The following is a 24,564-nucleotide window of genomic DNA, read 5'->3' as shown; positions in this document are numbered from 1 at the left end:
ATAATGATAAAATTACTTGAAGACCTTCAGAAAAGAGGACAAGAAGGAAGCACTGAATATTTATCATCACAGTTTTGTTCTTTATTGAGGATATGTTTCCCTTTCTAATTCTTTTCACCTTTAGCTAATCTAATACCTGTGCCCTTCAGAAGAAATTGGTAGGTTAGCTAGCCCCTAATTTAAATCAGATGCTAATGCTCCATAACTATCTACCTACAGACTTATTCTGGACTTTCCTGGCACCATAAATCTCTGCTGTTTCCTGGATATGTGATGATGCTCTGTACTTATTTTATAGATTCACATTCATATAAGTTTTATTTGGATAGATTATGTTCTGGTAGCAATATTGTGCTTTCCAGCAGCCAGTCTTCATCTGCCCTTCCCAGTTGGTAGCTGTGGAGTTGACCAGATGATGCAGTCACGTTAAGAGCTTCTGACTGTCCTTGTTTTCTGGTGGAAAGTAAATGTTTGTGGGTCCAGCTTGCTTTCACGTTGCACCAAAGAGATCTGACTAGCCTCCATTGTCCTGTGACATCAAAAGTACATGGAATTTATGGCGTGTACATTAAAATCTATCAGAGAAACGTACATTGTTTATGAAGAAATACTTTAAATTCCAGATTTTTAACTACACTCATATGCAATTTTAGAATTATAACACAATATTTTAATGAGGGAAATGGCCAGTGGGGTCATGGAGTACAGTTAACTAGAGATAACATTAGGCTGTAAAGTTGTAATTTGCTTGACATTAAAACGACATGCTTTTTAGACAAAGAACAAGAATTCCAGCCTAGTTTATTTGCTGTTAACTAATCTCCTGCTTAATTTTGCTTTTCCTCTTTTGGCTTTTACACCTCACAGATAGCGAGATACAACTGAGGAGAGACATGGTCTTCTGTCAGAGCCTGGTGGCCACAGTCTGCGCCTTTTCAGAGCAACTGATGGTGGCCTTAAATCAGATGTTTGACAACAACAAAGAGTATGAAATGGAGACCCTGGAGGCCAGCAGAAGGTGGTTGGAACAGATAGCCAGTGCAGGTCTTCTCCTTCACTTCCAGTCCCTGCTCTCTCCAAACCTGGTAAGACTCCTCATGTGTCATTCTTGGTCAGTGCCCCTTTTTGTTCCCTGAAGCAGGGACAGGGTTAAATGGTCTCAGATGTAAATCTGATTTTCTGTGTTCTTTGTGCTTATCTTGGTACTTAGTTTGCTGTGGTTTGGAAAAGTTACAATTCAGATAATTACAGAGTTGGGAAACTCTTGGTTATGATATGGGAAATAAGTTTACCACAAAGGCCGTATTCTGTTTGCTTTGAGTTAGTAGATAGTGAGTTCACCCTTGACTCCCCACTGCTGTTGTAGCTGTTTCGTGGGACTGAATGTAGTATTAGGTGATAAGCAGAACTTCATTTTGCAATAAGCAACAATACAAGATAAAAAAATTACCTGGTTTAGGTAATTTAATCACTCTTCCACCTAAAAAAGTAGTTGGAGGAGTAAACATCCTGGTCTGTTTTGCTCCTGTCATATGGAAAATCCTTGTAGCCTGTCAGAGTAATTGGAAATCGGCTGTTTCTTCACAAGGCTTGGCAAACAGCCATGGCTTAAGAAACAATTAAAAATGGGACATGGCTTTGTGGTCCCTTAATCTTCGGTTATCCAAAGTGCTTCTTTAGCTATTTAAGATGCTTCTCACACTAGACTGGTTCCTGCTAAGCAGAGGAACTGTGAAACAGTCTGCATAGCCTGCTCCATGACAGTCTACCTCTGGAGTTGCTCACTAAAAATAAAACTTCATGTAAATAACAGATGATGTTCTTAGTATCAAAGATGTTCTCTCCTCTCCTTGTCTGCCTCAGCAGCAAATTGCTGACAAGTTGACATAAGAAACTTTAGAAGCAGAAGAAACCAATATAAATTAAGGTATTTCTAAATCACGGTCATTAAGTCTTAGTCTATGCTACTATTGGAGAGCGTTGACATAAGCCAGTGTGACCAAGTACCTCACAGTCAGTTGTGGTACTTGGGTTTGCATGGGTGTGTGCAGCTTAAAACAGATAAAATCAGGGCCCCAGAGAAACAGGGGAACTCTTTATCCACATGAGAATCATGTGAAGAAGGCACTGTCTGGGCAGCTTGGACTCAAGACATGTCTTGAGTCCTGGATGCTCTTTGGCAACGTGTAGCACCAACAGGTGGTGCAATACTTAGAGTTCAAGAGTAAATTCCATTGGTGCCTGTCTAATGTTTTTCCATGTGCTTTGTTGTTATGTTATCACAAAGCAACTGTTGTCTTTACAGCTCTGAATAGTGATAGTTTTTATTTCAAGATTGCAGTGGTTTCCTTTGTAGTGAAAATATGTGCTACTCAACTATTTTCACCTAATCAGATATGAGCAGTATGCATTGTCCAATTGAAAATAAAGCTTGGTCTTTTCTGCCTAACAGTTCTTAACCAAGGGAAATGTATTTAAAGGCAGCTTTTTCAATACCTTCTCAGCACTATTTGGCTTACAAATGATCCGTGTTATTTTAAACAAGGGTATTTGAAGGAAATTACATTCATTATGGCCAGAGTTCAGTGAAGAATGAGCAGTTATGCAAAAGTTTCCCACGCTGCTCTATGGTATCCAGACTGTTCTGCTGACAATATCACTCTGTCCATAGAATTCATAAATTGAACCAGAAGACAAGATATTACCAGCAGATTTGCTTTTTCATAAGTATAAGGGGGAATGCTATTTCACTTTATAGATCAGGGGAAATCTTGGGGTTTTTTTTCTTCTATCATTCTGTAAACTATAATTTATTGTCAATTTATGGGCAACTATTTATTATTCTTTGCCATCCTACGGTTTTAGTTCTTAGAGGGGGAAAAATGCATGCCTCAGATTTCCTTTTGGCTCTTGCTAATCTAAAAATCCAGGGGAGGGCTGTATAAGGAATAGAATTACTTTAAGTGATTATTGATTTAAGCTATAATTGCTCTGCATAGTTAACTCAAGATAACCATAATTGTAGATCAGTATTTTCCTTTTTAAAGGTTTGGTTAAGTGTCTTGAGAAATCCTGGATCTCTTTAGCTATCTCTTTAGCTCAGGGATACACAGAGTGAACTATAGGTGCAAATCAGAATATTGGCACATCTATGTACTTGAGTTTTGTAGATACAGTACAAGTCATCCTGAGCTGTAATATATCTGACCTTCTGGTTCAATTATTTGTGCTTAAAGTGGACACAATAAACTCTTAGATGTTGTTTGTAAGTGAAATCCTAAAGTTACGAAAAATTTAAAAGAAAATTGCTAAAAAAATTATAGTTTTCACATTTCCTTTCTGTTGCTTAACAAGATAGACCTGGTGGCAAGATAAGGTGTTAAAATCTAATGTCGTACAGAATAATGACAGAATGATTTTATTAAAAGACATGATATGAAATAATGATTAGTTATAAATTACCTATTGATTTACTGTATGATGTGATAACATTCATTTTAATAATCTTGAACTAGTAATAAAAGGGAAAATGCTAATAGAAACAAAGATATTTACCTCATCTAGGAGTTAAATAGATTTTACTGCAACAGTGAAATGTTGTGCAACACGCTGTAGTTAATTTTACGTCCTGCTCTCTTGTATTATTTCTGGTAGGGAAAACATCTGTCTGAAATGACCTTTCCAATTTTTATTTTGTCTTTTTTAGGCCGATGAACAAGCTATGCTAGAAGATACATTGGTTGCATTGTTTGACTTGGAAAAAGTTACTTTCTACTTCAGACAATCAGAGCCAGAACCACTAGTTGCAAGTGAGTAATTAATATTTGGGTTTCACTGGTTTTGTAACGTTTTTTGTTTCTAGAACATCATCTCCCACAGGGAGTTTTATATAACTAGGAATTGTGGAGAATAAGCAGATGTATAGCTCTCTTGATATTCCTAGATGTACTGAAATACAGCTATCATTGGTGACAATGCAGAATCATTATCTGGCACTGTCAGTAGCCTTGCAGGCAAAATTGTTTGCTTAGCTGAACTTTCCTTTGGGAGTATGTGACTGCATCAGGAAAGTCCCTGGAAGACCCAGCTGTTGTTGAAGAAATGTGTAAAAATAGCCTGAAGGTCTTGGTAGGGAAATGCAACCAATATGAGATAAAGAAGCATAAACCACATCTCATTTTGTTGTGTGAAAAATAAATAACTCTCTAAAGAGCTCCTTGAAAGGACAGGGCAGGCACTATTAGGACCACTTTAAATTGGGCAAGAAGCTTTCTCTGAGATCTGCTGCTGCAGATGATCAGGGTCCTGAACCCTTCCTCACAAAATGCTCAACTCAGCAGGAGAAGATTTCTTTGCAGTCTGCTGTTCATACACTTTGCTTGTTTTCAGCCATTCCTTTATTAATATATGTTCAGCCAGCAGATATTTTCCTGCAGTGAACTTTGTTTAGTGAGCAAAAAGGCCTTATTTTTTTCCTGTCTCATAAGTCCCCTGGGAAGGGAGGAAAGCCTGTCTGCTTCACATCAAGCCCTTCTGAAACAATTCCTTTGCTGGATTAAGACCACACTGGAGAGAACTTCTGCAATAACCAAAACCAGAAGACACAAAGCTGCCTGTGCTCTGGAGAGTTCAGTAGCACAGGGGTGATGGTCAGATAGGATTTATCCTGTGTAAGACCGTAGTTATTTTGGTTTGATTCAAGTAAGGACCCTGCTCAGAGTGTTTTAAGAAGAAGTGCTGCTAAACCAGGTAACAACATGAAAATGCAGTTCCAGGAGGGCCTCAGAAAGGGGAGTTAATGCTGTACCTATGACATGGACTGTTCATATTGCAGGGTATTTCAGCTGAGGTGTCTGTGCTGATAAACAGAAACTCCAACTGTTCAAGGATTGTAATGAATTCTGTATTTTCTTTTGGTTTAAGTGCTGCCACCACAGTCACTCTGATGATGCTTACAATAGTCAAGAATGGGCAAATTGTTTTTTTCCAGTTATAATTCTGCATAATCAATGAGAGAAATCTCTTTCTTATTATCATAAGTAGTGAAAAATGCTCCTTTTGTAATCTTTACCATTTAGGTACAATGTGATTTATGCACACAGCAAAAAAACTTTATGTAATAATAATAATGATGCAAGTCACTATGTTTTGTTGTTACAGTTTTCAACTTGGAGACTTATCTGTGAAAACAATGCATAATGAAAAATACTGAATGTTATGTCTGCAGTGATTTATCTAACTGCATGCAACAGTTTCTGGAAAAGAATGTATCATTGTTTAACATGAAATTGTAACACTAACTGTATTTTTAGATGTACCAATCACATACCAAGCAGAAGGAAGCCGGCAAACACTGAAGGTTTACTTCTACCTTGATGGTTACCATTTTGAACAGCTCCCTCAAAGGCTGAAGAATGGAGGAGGATTTAAAATCCACCCAGTTCTTTTTTCACAAGGTAACTTGAGGTTAAATTCACCCCGCCCTGCTTTTTTCACAGCATACCTAACTCTCTTTAAAGTCCCACTTATTTATTCTGATTTGAATCCTCTGTAGCCATAAGGGTACAATGCTTATATTTAGATGTTGTTTAATGTGGGCCTTTATTGAGGACTTTGAATTAAAATTTAAATTGAAGAAATTCCGATGTCTGTAATAAAAAAATAGAGGCACGGTTATAAATTTCTAAATTTATACCAGTTACATGATTCCTACTGCAAAGAGTGAATCTTCGTGTATCAAAATTGTTTTGTTCTTTTTAGCCATTAATGGACAACAGTCAGCCCATGAAACTTATCCTTAAAAGTGTTTTGCTCTTCAAATGTTATCATAATCTTTTCCCATTATTTCATATTTGAGGACTAAATTGTTATCCCCCTGAGAATTCTGTCTCCTCAAAATGTTATGAAGGGTTAAATAGCATTTTCAGGCTTATGTAGTTATTGCTCTGCAAACATTACAAAGTGAGGAATGGTGGCGCTGATGCTCAGACTGCTCATAAATTACAGGCAGCCTGCATTAGCTGCAGTGTCATTACAGTCATCAGGAGCGTGGAGTTTCCTTCACTGAAATGGTGAATGTGAGCTGCTGATTGCCTTGAGCTGCCTTTCATTTCACAGGGAGCTGAAAATACTCCATACCTTGTGAAGGGCTTCCAGGGCCTGTGTGGAATAGGCATAAGTCAGACATACAAATGAAGTTTTAGTGGGGAGCTTGGTCTCTGATAGACAAGGAGGATGTAAAAGGAAATAGTGCACAGAAACATAAATAAATAGCTGATCTTACTATTAAGTTAAAAAGCACAATTTTTGTAACATTGGGATCCTTGGAGTTTAATTTTTAAAACTAATGAAGACTTTGGTGGTTTTCTTTTGAACAGATTGATTTCAGTCGTAGGGGAAAATGAGAACACTGAGCAGGAGGCAAATTTCAGTAGAGCAGACAAAAAAAGCACATTAGAGAGAACAGAAAATACCTTGGTTCAGCTGAATTCCTGGAAATACTATTTCTTTTAGATTGGGGAGGGGATTCAGTGTGCTACAGGATTTATTTAGCAAAATTTTTTCTACTTCTGTTTCCAACAGCCACCCAAAAATTTGATTCTTAGGATAATCATCTCTGTAGTCAGCTAAAGGAAAAGGATAAGGATCCATTCAAATTTTACATCTGCTTAATATTTTTCAGTAGAATGGAAAGTTTCTTCTTTCTTTATCATATCGAATTTCTTTAATTTTTAAGGATCATCCTCTAAAATAGTCCATTGGACTCCCAAGAATAAGAAGTCCTGGATAAGTCTTTAAATTGTAGTGTTAAAATCATTATTTTTAGAGTTTTTTACCTCATTAATGAGTGGATTGGGATTCTCTTTTTTACTTCTTTCCTATGAGGTTTGGCTGACCTGGCATCAAGCTAACTTAGTAGATTTCCATCTGTAACTGAAATTTATTAGCTGTTAATGTAGAAATCTTATTTAAGTTTCTCTATGAAGTGGATTTTTGCTGCCCCTTTCTAAACATTGATAGATTGTTTCCTGCCTAAAATACAATGGTTTATGATATTTTCAAATGGAACATTTAGAAAATCATGGTTTTGGAATACTTTGTCAAAGGCACGAGTCAGTGCACATCAGACACTATTTATCTCTGTGTTTCTCTATTCTGAGTGTCATTGCTCCATGCCTAAAATTGCAAGTCTACATATTTACATGATTTGCACTATAATATTTTTTGAAGTTTTTTGTTGTTTACCCGGGCTACATTATCTATCCCTCCATTTGTACGGAACAGTTTTGTTCAACCACATACCCAAAGGTGCATACATTCAAAAGGATCCTGGCTTGCAGGACTGGGGCTGAGGATGTTGAAATATTGCTATTGGCATTTAGATTTCTCTATACCATGCATTAAATTTAAGATCTCAGGAATAAATTTAAAGACACTATTTAACATGAAAATTCCATTTATTTAAAATTGTTACATAGTGTCTTAATTATGTATAGCTGTAATTTTTTTTAGTTTTTCATAGTGTTAGAATAATTCAGACTGGGAGGAACCTCAGGAGATCTCTATTCCAACCTCCCACTCCTAACAGCAACAGCTGTGACATGAAGCCAGCTGGCCTGGGTGCCTAACAAGTAGGATCTTGCACCCAGGGACAGAAACTGTACAACCTCTGGGGTAGCCTGTTACTCTAGTTGACTGCCCAAATGGTGAAAAAGGTTTTTCTTTCTGTTGAGTTTGAAACATGTCTTGTTTCAATTTGCGTGGATTGTCTCGTTGTGCTGGCTTGTGCCGTTGTGAGGAGCCTGGCTCTTTATGTGGCCCTGCACTTGAGTGTAATTCACTGCTTGTCCCACCTTGGCATTAGCTGCAAACTTGTCTTAAATCCCCCATGTGAATGATAAAGACATTGAACAATAGAGATGCCTGTGATGCTCTGCTTGCAGTGGGTCCCTGGGCAGACCATGTCCCATTAACTATGACTTTTGGGTCCACCATTCTTCCAGGTTGCTTTCCCAATTGCTTCTTCTATGCCTTCAGACCATGATAGCCTATCTTGGATTGAAGAATACCATAGAATATGTGTTTGTAAGGAAACCTTCCTTACAAAAGGGCTTTCTAATATACTGTCTAGAAAAATGCTAAACCCTAAGAGAGGGCAGGAACAAAGCACACAGCATGTGAGTCTCTGCCTGCACCTGTGAGCGTGGCCCCACAGAGGCAGAATCTGTGCTCCTGCCAGTCCTCGCAGATGACTGAGTTTCCTGGTTGGATAATCTAATTGAATAAAACCAACTTCATGCCAGTAAAATAAGCAGTAGGGATTATCAATTCTGTTCGTGTTAACATGATGTTATAAATGGAGTTCAGTGGATATTTTTGTTTGAGCTTTCTGGTGTGACTTAGAACCAATGAAGAATCAAGTCTGACTGTTGAAACTTAATATTTTTTGCAAGAAGTAGAATTACAAACTGTGAAAGCACAGCAGGGGAGTGCAATTTGCATGTTCTTTCACAATAAATGAATTATTTATTAACTGGTCATATTAAGCAATACAAGCAGAATTAATATTCTGTGTTCAGCTGAAGCTGTAAGGCAGCAGCATGTTTCCGTGAAAACTGCTTTTGGCTTGCATTTGCTGATATGGTGATGAGTTCTTAGAATGTGTTTGGATTACTAAAGTGGCAATGTTCCTAACTGTAAAGCCTTTAATGTTTCTCCACAAAAAAAAAGTTATTTCACGAAGAGTTGAGGTTTGTGGTTTGGTTAATGTGGTTGACCTCTTAATTTGAAAATCTTAATATTTGCAGTTCAAATTTTCATGAGAATACTTTTATTTAAGTTTCTGTTTAGTTCTTGAGTTCTTGTAGCAATATTCATCCTTGGTTTGGTGAAATGAAAGGTAGAGACAGATGAGTATTTGACTTCACGTACCTTGAAAAGGATCTTCTAGTCCATTTTGAGAGATCCAGCAAAATTTGCTTTACTTGATCCAGAAGAAAGTATTCACATTATCAGTGGGTATAACTAGAGGAACCTCCAGGTGAGGTGCTCCACAGCTCCCAAAACTGGGCTTCATGGGAAGTTATTAGATTTCCTTCTGTGAAAGTTACATTGATCCTTTATCTCCTCTACCCCAGCTAATTCTGTTTTCTTCCAGGACATATCAGAATTAAACCCCACATTTGCATTCAAAAGGCAGGAATACTTTAATTAGAGCAAAGGAACTCAAATTAGTGCTCTCCTTTATATTTTCCACAGGGCAAGAAATATAATTTTTCTTGTAAATGAAATCTTTAAGAGAGATCTGAACGAATTTGATGGCATATGGAAACAGCTCAGCAATTCACAGTGGGGTCACAGCCTCAAGGTTAAAAAGTAATTCACTTGTGTGTGAACAAAACTACAAAGAAGGCAATTACTAAATATTTAATACTGATCTTTCTCCTTTCCACTCTCTCTTTTCACAGCATTGGAGAGCATGGAAGGATACTATTACAGAGACAGCGTCTCAGTGGAAGAATTTCAAGCTCAGATTAATGCTGCCTCACTAGAAAAAGTCAAGCAGTATAATCAGAAACTACGGTGGGTAAAACCAACATTTGTGGAATTGCCTTACAGAGTTCTGTTCTTCAATTCAGTTTCTGTGACACAGCTTTAAACTGAAATGTGTTGTATGGTGGTTAGCTTTTGGGTCACGATTGAATAACACCCTAGATTCACGATTCTGACTTTTCTGATTTCTGCACATTTAAGTTACTTTTACAAAAATTGTTTTCTCCTGAAAGTTTTAGCTGTAATTTCCTCTAGGTTGTTGTACTAATGCATATAGAAAATGAAAGGTCTACTTGATCACAGCTGGAGTATCAGAATTGCTACACATTATGACCTGATTTTGGAGACCATGTTTACCTAATTTCTACATAATAGGACTAGAAAAATAATGTTATTTTCCTGCTCTTTTCCCCTATACCCCACCATATTAATAGGAATACAGCCATATTTGGATATCTGCATCAGGGTTGGCTATGGATTAGAGAGTGCATACTTGACAATATATGTAGAAAATTTTGCAGCTGTGTATTTTGGTACATATTTCATTAAGGAATTGCATACAAAGACAGAATTTCTATTACACAAAATAACCTATTAGTTATGAAGTAAAGTAAGGAACATGGGTACATAGATCACTCTTGTGTCTCACTGTCTCTGTGCAAAACATCTTTTTGAGTATTCTTACTTGCCTCATGAGTTGAGGAGCCCAAAGGTCTGTGGTAAAACCACATCCATTCACTTCTAAAACTCTTGAATTGGATGGAAATGTCATTTCACCAGGACAATTAGGCAGTTTATAAAAGTAGCAGAGAACAGGAGTTAAAATAAACTCAAGGACAACAGAGAAAGGGGAAGAAGATAAATGAGGGTGTCTTTGCAATTCCTTCACCTGTTGGTCCTCTCTCTGGAAAGGTTTCTTCATGGATCTTGTGAAATTACTTATCTTGTTATTAAAGGAGTGGGATTCTAGATTCTGTTTTAATCTAAGTACTGCTATAGCAAAAGTGATTTTAAAGCCAATTACGTTCAGTAAGTATGGTAGATTTGATTTTTTTTTTTGGTGTGACGTCTCTGTCAGTGTCCTTGTATGTCAATGACAAATGTATTTATTTAGTTTGTTTTCCATCTTCTTGTATTGACACTTCATATTTGGGAAAAAGGGTGTCTCCTGAGTATTTATGTGACAAGGCTTATGTTATAAATCAGTTTTACAGAGAACTTTGGTCATGCCAGTATTTGGCCTAGATTAAATCAGCTAGTGTTGGAAAGAGATTCTATCAGTCAGACAAGGCAAGACTTTTTGTCTTGTTTTTTTTTTTTTTTTCTATGACTAGGACTACTTTAACGACCCATGAAAATCCTTAAAATAAATTCTTCCTGACTCTATGCTCTAGTGTTCCTTGACCTTGCTTACCTCATGAGTTAGGTCCTCCATTCATGCTGTGGCTGTAATGAGGTACATTCCTCTTTACAGTGTTGTGACTCACAGCTCTGATGAGTTGCTAACTTCAAGGCCTAGTTTTATAAAAAGTTACCATGAAAAACTTGTCATTAACAAAAATTACCATGGGTATCTCTGCCCAGTCAGAAGAACAGGAAAAGAATTGATGTTTTTTTCAGCTCTCTAATGTCTGACTAGAACATTCAGTAATTGATTTGTTTGCTTTCTGGTGAACTCTGCCCATTTCTTAAGTGCAGCACAAACAGCTTCAGGAAGTAACTGACAAAATGTGAAGAGGAAAAACAGAAAAGCAGATGCTTCATTCTTGTTCTGCTGTTTGCTAGCCTGTGTAGGTGTTTGGCCAGGAGAATCTAATGAAGTAACTACAGCAGCAAAAGATATTAACATTTGGGTAATTGCTCTAAAGAAGAACAAAAAAATGAAATTGAATATTCCCTGGAAATATATTCAAGTGCAATAATACTAAAACTCTTCATATGGAAGAAATCCTCTGTGCAGCACCTCTTAATCAGTAATAAAATAAGTCATTTGAGATACAACCCATAAGCCATTCTTTTTCCATAGCAAATGAATCTGCTGCTTACTTGTTAGATGACCATCTGATGAACATTTTATAATCTCTCCATCACTACAGCTACCAAAAGCAAGTGTGAGCAACAGCTACGGAAAAAGTCTTGGGAGAAGAGCATGGGGACTAGTGGGAAAGAAAGCAATGCTTGGCAGTGACACTGCAGCCAAGATATCCATTGATAACAACTCAGGAAACAATTTCAGCTTCTCTTGTTCCTGATGCACTGAGTTAATAATGCTCCAGTAATGATGTGAAATAAAAGAGACTCCTTGGTTGTGTATGGTCCCAGCTGCAAACAGAGATGTTGGCCTAGCTTGGTATGTACCCAAGCAGGAGAGTAAATTAAAAAATTAGTAGTATCTTTGCTCAGCTACCTCTTAATTTCTTGTAGTTAAGTCTTGTTAAAGTTTTAGTACATAGAATATTTTGGGTGATGCATTTCACACTAATAAGTGCTTTAAAAAGATTAATATACAGATAATTTATTTGAAAGAATCAAAAGATATATTAGGATTTTTTTTGTGGATTTCATGAAGCATAGCCATTAAGTGAACACCTGAACATTTGCTTTTATTGCAGAAGTCATTCATAACTCTGGAACTCTGACCAGCTTTTCCACAGTATCAGAACTGATGCAATAAATCCAGGTGCAAAACTGTCCTCCTTGACACTGATTTGAGCATCATAAGAGCTTCTGTCTTTCATGGTTCTTGCTTTGGGGCTTTTGCAAATACTACCTCAGCTATGAAATAGTCATTGATAAGATTAGCATTTTATGAGAATGGATGAAAGGCAGTTGAAAATTTGTTATAGAATTTAATGTTTATATGGAATGGAGGAAATGTCCCTCCATCTTCTGTAATGGACTTAACTCTAGCTATTTGAATCTTATTAGTAATATAAGGGAACTTTTATTCTAAGATAAGCTCAGGTTGAGTTCTGCTACAATTCCTGAGGCGATATCCTCTACACCAGCTGTATGTAGGAAGTGTTTTATTGAAATAAAGATGTTATTTAAAGAAAACCAACAAAACAACCACTATCTAGTTTATGAAATTTCAATTTGCTGAGAAATTTTCAGCATCTAACCCACAATTATTCTTAATCATGCTGGATTTTTTAATCAAATTGTACTTACATTTGTAGTTCACCAATTCAATTTCTGTGACACTGACAAGGAAAATAAAGTTACGTTCAAATTCTGTTTGGGGGCTGAGCTGGTGCTAGTAGTTGCCACCAATGTCAATTCAACCTGATCAAATTGTTTGCTAATGAGAAACGTTCAGTACATCCAAGTGAAAGTAATTAGGTCAGCAGAGATTTTCAAGATCTTTCTTACTATGTATTTGATAGCTCAGCAGTTGTCTTCTAATTTAGAAATGGACTAAACAGAACCTCTGTGTGTGACCACTATGGAGGTCAATGTTGAGACCTTTCTGTATTCTCCTTTCTCCTCTCACTTGTCCCCATCTTCCTTCTTTGTTACTCCTTGACTTTCAAACAGGCTTTTTCATCCTAAATCAATCCTTTTGCTGTTACAGAGATCAAACATTATTTTGCTTTAACAGTACAGGATGTTCAAATCCATAACTAATATTATAATTATAATCCATAAATGCTGATAGGAATAACAAAATCTCACAAATGCACTATATTTACTCAGACTGCTTGGTTGGTTTAAGTATTGTCTTGCTAGTTTTGAGTCATGTAATTGTAAAAATGTGAGGATAAACTTAAAGCAGTAATGCTTCAAAATTACAGTTTAAGAATGTAAGATCTATTTCCTGCAGTAAGGTTCAGTATGCTGGCTATTACTGCATTGCATAGAAATAAACCTTACGGTCCTTGCTGTGATGGTCAGGTTGGTTGTGATGCAAGCCTGATGGAAGCTGGGACAGACCCTGACAGACAGGTTAGCTGCATGGCCATAGCTCAGCCAGTCTTTGGACTGAACAGAAACTTCAAAGTGAAACATTTAGTTGGATATGAGAATAGTTTTTTATCCTTAGAGAAACAGGGTTTGGGTTAGCTTCCTGCAAAAAGTAAGCCATTTCTGAAAATGGACTTTCAGTGTCAGAATGAAACTTCTGTAATGTTTGTCAAAGTTACCGTAGGTTTGGGTTTGCTCACCTGGGATGGGAGTTTGAGTGTGGAGCAGGAAGCTTGCTCTTTCAGTCTTCCTATCTCTGTATTCAACATTTTATCAGATTAATCTTTTTTTTGCTGGTGGTGATGGTTTGATTTTTCTTGTGGTGTGGATTCTCATTCTGAGTAAAAGCTGTCCCTCCTATGACATTCTATTAAAATGCAGCCTTCTATAGGTGCATCTGGTTAGCTGCTTAATCAGAAAAGCCCAAGCACATCTGTGCTTTAAGAGGTTTTTTCCTGGATATGTCTGTGCACATAAGGGATGCATGACAAAGGCAGAGAGGATGTTCAGGGCACAGGTCACTCAGCAGGGTGCAGGGCTGGGCTGTACCAAGCCTGTTCCAGCTTCTGTGTCTCTGCAGTGTGCTTCGCTTTCATTGCTGACTGCAAGAGAGCAAACTTTGGTGGTCTATAGCTGCTGAAAACTGCACATCAGTACACGTGCTGGCATTCCAAAGCTGTCTATGCAGATAATTTTTAGCTAGTAAGAAATCAGAGAAATTAATGTCTTTTAGGTAGATGAACATTTTAAATGCTTCTTCAGAACTATATGCTTGCATTTAGACATATAAACACCTTCAAAATTTGTTTTCTGATGCTATGGTGTCTAAGATTGGGAACCTACAGAGGAAATGAGAAGAATAATAGATGAAGGTGAGGTCAGGAGAGTTCTACTTTTCCATTAATTTTCTCTTATCCTCAGCATGGCACTTTCTTGTGACACCCCTGATTATAAGATGACCCAGTTCTTTACTCCAAAGATAGGATCATGCTGTGGGAGAGACAGCTGAGGGTTGCTGTATATCCCTGCCACTGGTGTGGGTGCTAATTACCACTGTGTAGTAATTAACTTGCCTGGGCATCAATAGAGAAAGGCAGTCTGGAAAAAATGTTCCTTCCTTCCTGCCTACCATTCTGTGTGATTTGGAGCTATTCTTTGAAGTCAGCTGTGTCCAGGGTTATTGGCAGCTACTTCTGTAGTCTGTTGTACAGCCGTAATAGAAGAAAAATTAAAGCAAGCAGTAAAGGGAAAAGGGTTTATTGCTAAGTTTTTCTCCCTATGTTGCTGCTTTCTTGGATATCATTTTAGGAGGTAAATGCAAGTCTGTTATGCTAAGGAAGCAATTATAATCAGTGAATCTAATGATAAATGATTTAGCTAACTACCCTCATTACATTGAACATCTGATTACACTGAATGTAATATTTGTAATTTTAAAGAGTTTCATTTACAATGTAACTTCAAATAATTTTTCTGTCTGAAGCCTCCTGTATTTATTTTATATCATAAGTAATTCTCCACAGAGCAACTGCAAATTAAATTGAATTCTTTATTCTGGGATGTTACAATTCACAAGGTTTTCATATTATTGGGTTTTCTTGTTTATTTTAATTTTCAGAAAGATAAGAAAAGGAAACTGTTTCTGCCCCTAGAATATCTGCAAACATGGAACAAAAACTGTCTGAGTAATGTAGCATCTTTTTTATTTATGCACACATGTATACATGCACAACAGCCTCTCAAGCTGTAGGCTTCTTGGCAGGACGATGTTTTCCATGTCTTGTATAATTTAGTCAAGGCAGAAAATAGATGTGATGGCACTCATGGCTTCAGGCTGAACTAAAATTCTCTAATAGTTGCTTTGCTATAAATGAATAACAATGACATAAAGGATGTATCCACTTAAAGGTAGTTAATTACTATGAAAGAACGAACTTGTCTCTGAAACAAAATGATGAAGCCTCAAGGCAATACCTGCGTTATCAAAATGCTAGATTGTATATCAATTCCTGTTGTAAATACGTTAAATCCACCTTAAGGCTGACAGGCTCCTTTTCCAGTGGAAAGCTTTTCCAAAGCAAATGCTCAAGTGGTCAAGAAACTTATGTTGCTTGTCCCTGTGCTACTCTTGTCCTGTGACAGGTCTTTCCTTCATGTCTGTTCAGTTCAGTGAGCAACATGTTAATGAGCAGCTGACAATTTCTGTCATTGCCATCAAATTTAGAAAAGTGATGTGAGGAGTGTTACATGTTTCAGAGAGTGATTCTGTGATAATATTTTCTTTTTGTTACAGTGAGATGTTTCTAAATCACATAGAAAAACTGCTTTCCTGTGTTCAGTACTACCTGTTTGATACACAGCTTTGTGTTCAAAACAGCAGCAGTAAAGTTGGACCACAATACTACACAGAAAAATTTATCCTGTATTTTATATGTCTATAAACTTCAGAAATCTAATGACTCGTAGATTTTTTAGATTTGGTTCCAAGTGTCTAGAAATTTGTGACATAACTCTCTCTAAATGCAGAGTCCTTATGAAAGAGAATTAAGCATTCACTCTAAAAGATATAACAAAGAAATAATAGCTAAGTTTGTCTCCTAATGAACTTAGTGAGAAGCCCTTTAGATAGAACAGAAATTAAGATTCATTGCATCTAAGTGAAGCAAGACCAGAGAGAGAAAAGAGAGATCCTGGGAAAAGTAAATTCAATTTGTCTAGCTGGTCTAAAAGATATTACCAGATGGCTTGAATTTAGCTTTGGGATTTTTTTCCTTTTTCCATGCTGTGCTTATTCTGTGAATGTAAATTAATTGTTTCTTTAGACTTTTGACAGAATAGGATCAGTATTTATTATTGGTAGTGTCCTGTAGTTGAAAATTATGAGTCTTGGTAGATCATATGTACTGACTCTTTTCTCACTGGGGTGGGCATGAGGTTCATCCTGCTTTCTTTATCTGCAGTGATCAGAGGTGGAGCCTTTTCTTTCACTCCTGGTCACTGATAGGAATCCAACCCAAGCCTGCAGTAGTCAAAACCCTAACCACCTGATGAGTATTTGGCATGTTGTCTCTTTTAGCAGTGTATTCCATGTCTGGAATATCAGGAGCTAAAAAGGAGACATCCATTGTCTGAAAGAGAAATGTGGAAGCAATTACTTAGCATTATTTGGTTCAGTGTGGATTTGGCTGCTTTGATAGGGATGGGGGAAGCAGGAGAGCAGCTGTAACTGGCCTGTGGTGGAAGAACTTCTCTTTCACATCACGAATAGGATGGTTTCAAGTGCTCTTGGATGTAGTTAGAGACACTGAAGACTAAAATCTGGAAAACAGGTGAAAAGTGGGCAGCGTTACGTAGAACAAACTGGATTTTTTTTCCTTTTTTTTTTGTCATCCATGACTTTCTGTCTTCACATTTCTATGCTCACATTTATGCAATCCCCTGCTTTTGTGTTTACAAAGGTTTAAGAGTAGGGCTGTGAAAGGCCTGCTTTGATAGCAGGACTGTTGCTTTGCAAGCATCCTCCTCTGTTCCTACCTCAGATACTTGTGCTCATTCTAGTGTCAATTGCTCAACATACCTTACAGGCTGAAGATAGTTTAACTTTGTGGGAGACCAGTAGTTTAGCCAAATGCTGCAGTCTTGCAAGAAAATGAGGAGCATTATGAAGATTCCTCACCTTATTTTAAGGGTCTAGTTTCTTGGGAATTTGATTTTCAGGAGCTGAAAGAGTTGAAAGTCTGTGTCTCTGCTAGTGGACTCCCAGTCTAGTTCAATAAAGCAGATGGTTGTCAAGTCTTTAAGTTTCATTTCTTGAAATTTTCTTAATATCCCTTCCCACTTGTAAGTATTTAAATGCATTCCTAAACCTGATTAATTTTTTTTCTTTTTTCTGTATTTTTCTTGTCTCACCATACAGTCACCTCCTCTTCACCAAAGTCTGCACTATTTCCCACAGTAGAGAGAAATAACAGTTTCCCTAGAAACTATTAGAGCCCTGTTTCCAGCCAGGACAGGGTTAATTTTTGCAGTAGCCAGGTGGGACATGGCTTGGACCTGGAGATTGTTCTGTGCCACCTTACATCATGCCAGGGGCAGGGGAAGGGAGTCTCTTCCAAGGAGAAGAAATTCCCTCTGGTGGAGTAAATGTAGTGCTGGTCCTGAGCCAGAGGGAGTGGTCAGGGTGGCATGGTTGTGGTCAGACTGTGGGCTCCACAGAGAGCATTTTTGTGTGGGAATCACTCTCTCTTTTGTACAATTTTGTCATTAATATTGCTCTTACTGTTTGTTTTCTGACCCCACTGCTGTTTCTAGTAAGTTGTTCTGATCTCAACCTGTGATCTTTACCTTTTGTGACTTCAGTTCTCCTCTCCAGCCAGCTGCAGGGGAAGGGGGAGTGAGTAATGGTGCATGGCTTGGAGTGCTTTCAGAGGGAAGACTAAATTGGAGAATATCATTCCTAAACCATGACATCAGTAGAGACTGACAAAAGCTGGTTTGCCACCTTGTGATGGGGGTAAGCCAGGAATCACAGAATTGGTGTTAGCCCACCACTAAACCATGGACTGTTATTCCACCATTGTTCAGTCCACCACTAAGCCATGTCCTTGAGTGCCATATCTACACATCTTTTGAATACCCTCAGGGACAGTGACTCAACCATGTCCCTGGGCAATCTCTCCCAGAGCCTGACAACTCTTTCAGTGAAGAAATTTTTCCTAATAACAGATCTAATCCTCCCCTGGCACAAATTGAGGCCATTTCCTCTTGTATCACTTGTTATGTGGGAGAAGAGGCCAACCTCCACCTCATTACAAGAGGAACAATGAGGTCTCTCCCGAACCTCCTTCTTTTCAGGCTAAACAACCCCAGGTGCCTCAGCTGCTCCTTGTCAGGTTTGTGCTCCTGGCCTTTCTCCATCTTCATTGCCCTTCTCTGGACATGGCCTGGCACCTCAAGGTCTTTCTTACAGTGAGGGCCCCAAAACTGAACACAGAATTCAAGGTGTTGCCTCACCCGTGCCAAGTACAAGGGTGTTAGGACCTTACCAAAGCATAGGGCTTGCTGAGTTGCTTACTCCTGAAATACAAGTTACACACTTTAGAGCCACATGGTACTAATTTTCTTTTCTGCACTTCAGTTTTCACAATAGTTGTGAGGGGTAAAATTATTACTGGATATGCTCTTTGACAATTTAAAATCATGGAACAGTCATGAAGCTTTTCAGCTGTTAAAATTAAACCTTTCTGCACCTACTAAAGATGCTGGTGACACTGTACATGGGATTATATTACTGACAGATGCTAGGAGACATGATTTAAAGTTGCTGAGTCTTAGCATGGGTTGAGAAGGTAATTAGACTTAGTAATTTACCATTTATTGAGATTTGCCATTTAGTGAAAAGAATGCATGAAATGATTTGCTATGATAGAAAATGAATAGATTTACTACAGAAAAAAATCAAAATTTTACATATATGTTATATGTATATAAATGTATATAAATATATGTATTTACAAATATATATTTATAAATATATATACATATATATACAATAAACATCTTATACACACTTTCACCTGTGTAGTTAAAAACTACATGTCAGAACATAGAATTGTTATTCAAGAAATATAAAAGTATGTGTGCACATAGGTCAAAAAGACAGATACTGTTTATCTGTGTCATAAATATGTGCTTTTTAGTATGAACTGAAGAAAATAATTAGGAGCTCCCACACTTCCCTACTCCACACCTCTGTTCTGATGTGTCCTTTCTCAGGTTGCTGACTGTGCTTTTCTACATTGGCTTGACTATCTTGTGACTGAGGGATAAAAAATCTTGTAGAACTAAGATCTATTTCCATACTTCTGTTGAGGACAGTAAGAATTAATTTATATGTTTGCCACAGTGATGGCAAACATATAAGGCTAAATTCTTCTGTTCTATAACATCAAAGCAAAACCTTTCTAGAGCAGAACTATCAACTTGGTGGTATTAATTTTCATAACTCAGTTACGTCCCCCTCTACCTCCTCTGCCTTTACTACCCTTGTATTTTAAAGAAAAGATTAGCAATACCTAGGATAACCCTATGGGCTTACTGCCACAAGAAATTGAGACTAAGACTAAACACTTGGATTTTCTTGCATTATCTTTCTGTTCGAAGTTACTCAGGAATGTGTGTCTTTGCAGGTCTGAAACCTTCTTAGGGTCCTATTTGCAAAATTTCAATGTTCAGGATTTTATACTTGTCTGTGTCAGTTTTGGAAAATACCCTGTAAAATGCATCACTGAGAAAACATTAGTACTTCTGCGTTCCCTTTGTACTCAGGTTCTGGGAAGACATCCTGGGAAAGCATTTATCTTGTGAGAGATTTTTCTTTTTGAACCCTAAGATATTTGTTACCTTATCCTGAGATACTTGTCCCTATTATTTGACATTGCTGTTTAGGGGATATCTTACAAAAGTCGAACAGAGCAGTAATTCCCAGTAGATTTATTGTGTATTGGATTATCTACCTTTTCTTTTTTAGAGGAAGGCTTTTCTGATGGATCTTAGAGAAATTGCAAGGCTTTAAAAGCTAAACTAACATCACATTTGGAGACAGAGAACTATGATTTCATTCTGGTTCATTTCAAATGGCTTAGAAAATATTGTGCAAATTGGGCACCATGCCAAGATTGCCATTAACTTTTCTCATAAAATATGATTAAGGACCTTAACAAGCATTTAGTAATTAAGTGAAGTGCTTTGGAAATTTATATGCTGTCCACAGGTTGTCATGTTCTGTAAAATACTGAAGACAGTTTTTATGAAAAACAATAAAAATAAAGCACTTGAGAAACATCTGGTAGTGTTGTCTGATGGGGAAGGAATAGTTTCAGTTGTAACAGGATATTTTGATATTTAAAATGAATGTTGTGTATAATTGATTTTTTGTTTGCATTTTTTAGGTTAATGAATAATTGCCTGAATTAATGGAGTAATTCCTATAACCATATATCCCATTCTAGTGTCTGTGTTGCTTCATTTTGTACCTTGAGTTAATTATTTTCCATATATTCCTTTAATTAGTGTACTGTTCCATATTTCATTTCTGGTTCCATTTAATGCAGCTGAATTTGCTGGAATAACAGTCCAAAGAGATGGGATTGCTGAACAGTCTCTGAATGAAGCAGATTTTCCTATTGTATGGCAGGAAAAAGCGGTGTAGGCTTTCAGTCTGATAATGTTCAGTGCAGAGCAGGGTGAGGCTTTGTTTTGAACCTTTGCTAACAAAGAAAAAAAGGTTGGTCTGTTGCTGCTGAGGTAGCTTTTATGTGCTGTGGCCACTCAAAGTGATTTATGAGTAATTTTCTCTACAAACCTCTTTTCCTTTGAGTAGTGCCCTATGCATCCTATGACACAGAGTGCATTGTAGTTCATGCAACAGGCTTAATGGAATAACAGAACTAGATTATCTTTGCTGTGCTTTCTGAGGGAATTAATTCAAACCTTAAATTTGGGAGAAATTGTTTTTCAAAACTACAAACTACAAACAAATAAAAGGTGGATGGATTTTTTTATGAACTCAGTTGTTCCAGATTATTGAAGAGTAACAGATATTCAGATCTGCAGTCTGCACTCCTGGCAGCAAGTGTGCAGCAATGTAACTTCTAGATGAAATCATAAAATAAGAGGGCGAGAAATTTTTAACCTTGTGTGCTACATGAATCAGTGCTTTAATGACGGTGGGATCCAGCTGATCCTCTTGTTTGAGAGTTAGAATACAAGAAGACATTTTTTTTCTTTTTCTTTTTTTTTTTGGGGGGGGGTGGTGGTGTTGGTTGGTTTTTGTTTTGTTTTGTTTAATATTATAGAGCATATGAAATTTGGCTGCCAAACTCCTCAGTTCCAGCCTGGGTCGTGGCTCACTTGTGACCTTTAGTCAGGTCTGTGCCTTGAGCACACACTGTGGAGCTAGATCACAGCAATACCTTGAGGTTGTCACTGGAGAGTCTCTCCTTTGTTTCCCCTGTATGTTCCACAGTTCAGTGGGCTTCTTGTGTTCTGTTTCATTTAAATGTTGCCCAGAGTTTCTGCATTAGTTGCTATTGCCTGATTCTCACTGGTAGGTAGGAGGACTACCAAATATTACTACTTTCATCTGCCACAGGAGATTTTAGGAGCTCTACAACCACCTGAATGAGTTTTGTGATCAGAGAAACATGGAACAGTTTGGGTTAGTCAACCATTAAAGATCATCTTGTCCAACTTCACTGCTGTGGCAGGGGCAGACTTATTTAAGTGTTGCTGCAGAGGCGATAAAACCTGTGATCTTATCACAAAGATATGTACGATATTTACCTATGAGGTGTTTAATTATAGCTCCTCTGTGCTGAGCAATTAAGTTGTTTATAAGTTGGAAAGTTAAAACAAAAGTTCCTCTATGGTTCCTGAATTGAAGAAGACATAATGCATAATGTATAATGCAGTTTTGTCACCTATAGGGTTTCTGCTTTTTTGTTTCTTTGTATATTATGAACAAGTATACATTTCATCTGTCAGTACTATGTTTCATGTTGGGGATTCTGCTTTTATGTTACTGCGCTTATATACAGCAAATATTTAAAAAAAAATTGTAGAATGTGAAGCTCAGGCACTGTTTGTACGCCAGTTTTCCCAAAGCCGCTCTTAAAATCTATACAGTTGCTGCAGACCTTTTCATGGGTAGGTTCATGTAGACCTTTTCATTTCATTTGTTGAAAATCATTTTCAGATGGCATTTTTTTCTGATAACTAGATGTAAAATTTTGTACTGTACTGTCAAATGGCAGAGGGAGAGTTTTTGTCTCCAGAAAAAAAAAAAAGTTCCCTATTACTTTAAAAGGAGTTATAGTGCCTGTTTATTATGGTATTGATCCTTGACCCTCTCTTACCTTAAGGTAAAAAAATTCTCCAACCTTAGAATGGTGTCTAAGAATAGTCCCTTGTAGAATTTTTGTTCAGGACTTGAAACTATTAGTTTTTGCCTTACTGTATCTCTTTGTTCTTTCAGGGCATTCTACCTGGACAAATCAAACTTACCTTCAAATTCAACATCTAAAGCAGCTTATATAGATAAGGTAAATAAAAATAATAAGTGCCTAATTAAACTCTGCATGTTACACACTCTGTTACTGAGACTTTCTTTATTCCACCAAAAATTGAATTGTTTAGAGCTGGGGGGCAGAGGGGCAAGGAAAGGAGGAGCTCTCTTGCAGCTTTTTGTCCCACCTGTGTTTTTTGGGGTAGGTGGTGCCACGTGGTTTCGTATTAAAAGGTATGGTTGGAGGGTGTCTGTGTTTGAGAAGAGGAATCATAACTTTCCTTTTCCACCATGGTTTCAGAGCAACTGCTCTAGGAGCATGTAGGGTAGGAGAAGACAGGTGCCAGCAGAAATTCTTTGTTCTGAAACCTGGAAGTGCTGTTCCAAATTAAATACTCCCTCAGCATCCTGCTCACATGGCTTTGTTCTTCTCATTTAGGCTTTCTTCAAATGCTTTCATCTGTATTTAAACCTCTGTGGCTAAGAGATCCCAGGGGCTATAAAAATTAATTTAATGCTCTCTTCTCTCATTGGAGAGTTAATTCCCGTATTGCACACCAGTAGGGGGAATAAGGAAATTCCTGGGGTCTTACCTGCAAAAGTGATTGATCTACTGTGGTTTGAGAAATAACAGTGCTCATCAGCTGAGCCCTATGACACAGTGGAATTTATGTCAGTATCATCCAGTGCCAGAGTTAACAGACTGGTAATTCCTGTTTTTTGCATCTGTGCAGGACTGCGCATGAGGGAAGAGGGACATTTGCCACTCCTTCCCTGGGGAATCAGCAGCTTGCTTAGCAGTCACAGGTGCAGGATGGGATCTTTAGCTGTGAGAGAAGTGCTTGTTACCCTTAAACATGTTCCCTAGCTACGTCAGCAAAAAGTTCAAGGGCAAGAGAAAAGGGGATCTCATAATCCACATCCGACCAAGGGACGCTAGGTTAAGCTCATGCATTTATTTTGCAGCTGGAGCAAGCCAAGAGTGATTGCATGATCCATTTTTGGCTGCACCTTTCACTCGGTTGTCATAGCTCTGCACAAGTAGATGACACCAGCTAAAATCAATTTAGACAGATGCCAGTTAAACCAGTTGGACCTAAAACAAGTTAAATCTGTTTGTACCCAGTTTAAATATGCTATTTGTTATAGATGATTTTCTTGACATTTATGCTTTTCAGTGAAGTAACTATCATAGGACCAAGTGAGGTTGCCCTTCCTCTAACTGATTAAAACTGTCTTTAGGGAATTAATCTGTCTTTCGAAAGATTAATTCTTTGAGTAACATGGGGGTTTGTTGGAATCTTTAAGTGTTTCTGGAATAAAGAGAAGCTGGAATTTGGAATTAGTGGTCTGAAAATCTGTATTGTCAACATCTCGTTTACACAAAGCACAATGAGATACTAGTTTTCATTGCTAGGTGACTTTTGAAGGCTCCTCTTCTGACAGAAGCATTGCGCTTGAAAGCTGCCCTCTTTACTTCATTCATTCTTAGTACAGTAATGGTGGGATTATTTTAAGTCTTGCTACAAAGTTAACTGTTCTTGCTTTGTAGTATGTTTTTGTCACATCCGTTAATTTTTATTTTTGATGTTGTTAGTCAGGATTAGGAACTAGACATTTGATAAATAAAGGACAGTGTTGTCATAAATGTAAGCTGATTTTCTCAGTGCATCAAGTAACAAATCTTGGTATCTTCTTGTATATGTTGTAAGTTGCCTCTTTATGGCTTCCCTTCCTTTCACAGACCATGGGTCAATTGAGTCTATTGAAGTGAAAAACACTTCCATAGGCAGAACTTGTAATGAAACAGTCAGTGATGGGAAGAACCGAAAAGCTTTAGAAAGTTGTCATATGTCACGTAACAAAAGACTCTGTGCTTTGTATTTATGTCATGGAATTTGGCTTCCCAGCCAGACCTGTTTTTTTACCTGCATCTCTGACGACCTGCTCTGTTGGAGTATTTCATGTGCTCTCAGGAGCAAGCA

At 37.5% G+C, this 24,564-nt stretch overlaps 1 protein-coding gene across 2 annotated transcripts in view; it reads left to right on the top strand.

Moving 5' to 3' along the window:
* The window catches only part of PREX2 (phosphatidylinositol-3,4,5-trisphosphate dependent Rac exchange factor 2), a 172,964-nt gene that overhangs the window by 117,694 nt on the left and 30,706 nt on the right, over positions 1-24,564 (top strand). For both annotated transcript variants that reach the window (XM_063392853.1, XM_063392862.1), the window contains 5 exons: positions 868-1,085; positions 3,707-3,809; positions 5,313-5,456; positions 9,468-9,582; positions 22,550-22,616. In XM_063392853.1, coding sequence (XP_063248923.1) covers positions 868-1,085; positions 3,707-3,809; positions 5,313-5,456; positions 9,468-9,582; positions 22,550-22,616 — 647 coding nt within the window. The remainder of the gene's footprint in view (positions 1-867; positions 1,086-3,706; positions 3,810-5,312; positions 5,457-9,467; positions 9,583-22,549; positions 22,617-24,564) is intronic.

This window comes from Prinia subflava, chromosome 1 (genome assembly GCF_021018805.1).
Source record: "Prinia subflava isolate CZ2003 ecotype Zambia chromosome 1, Cam_Psub_1.2, whole genome shotgun sequence".
NCBI lineage: Eukaryota > Metazoa > Chordata > Aves > Passeriformes > Cisticolidae > Prinia > Prinia subflava.
Note: the sequence above shows the minus strand (reverse complement) of the source record. Positions and strands in the feature narration are given on the sequence as shown.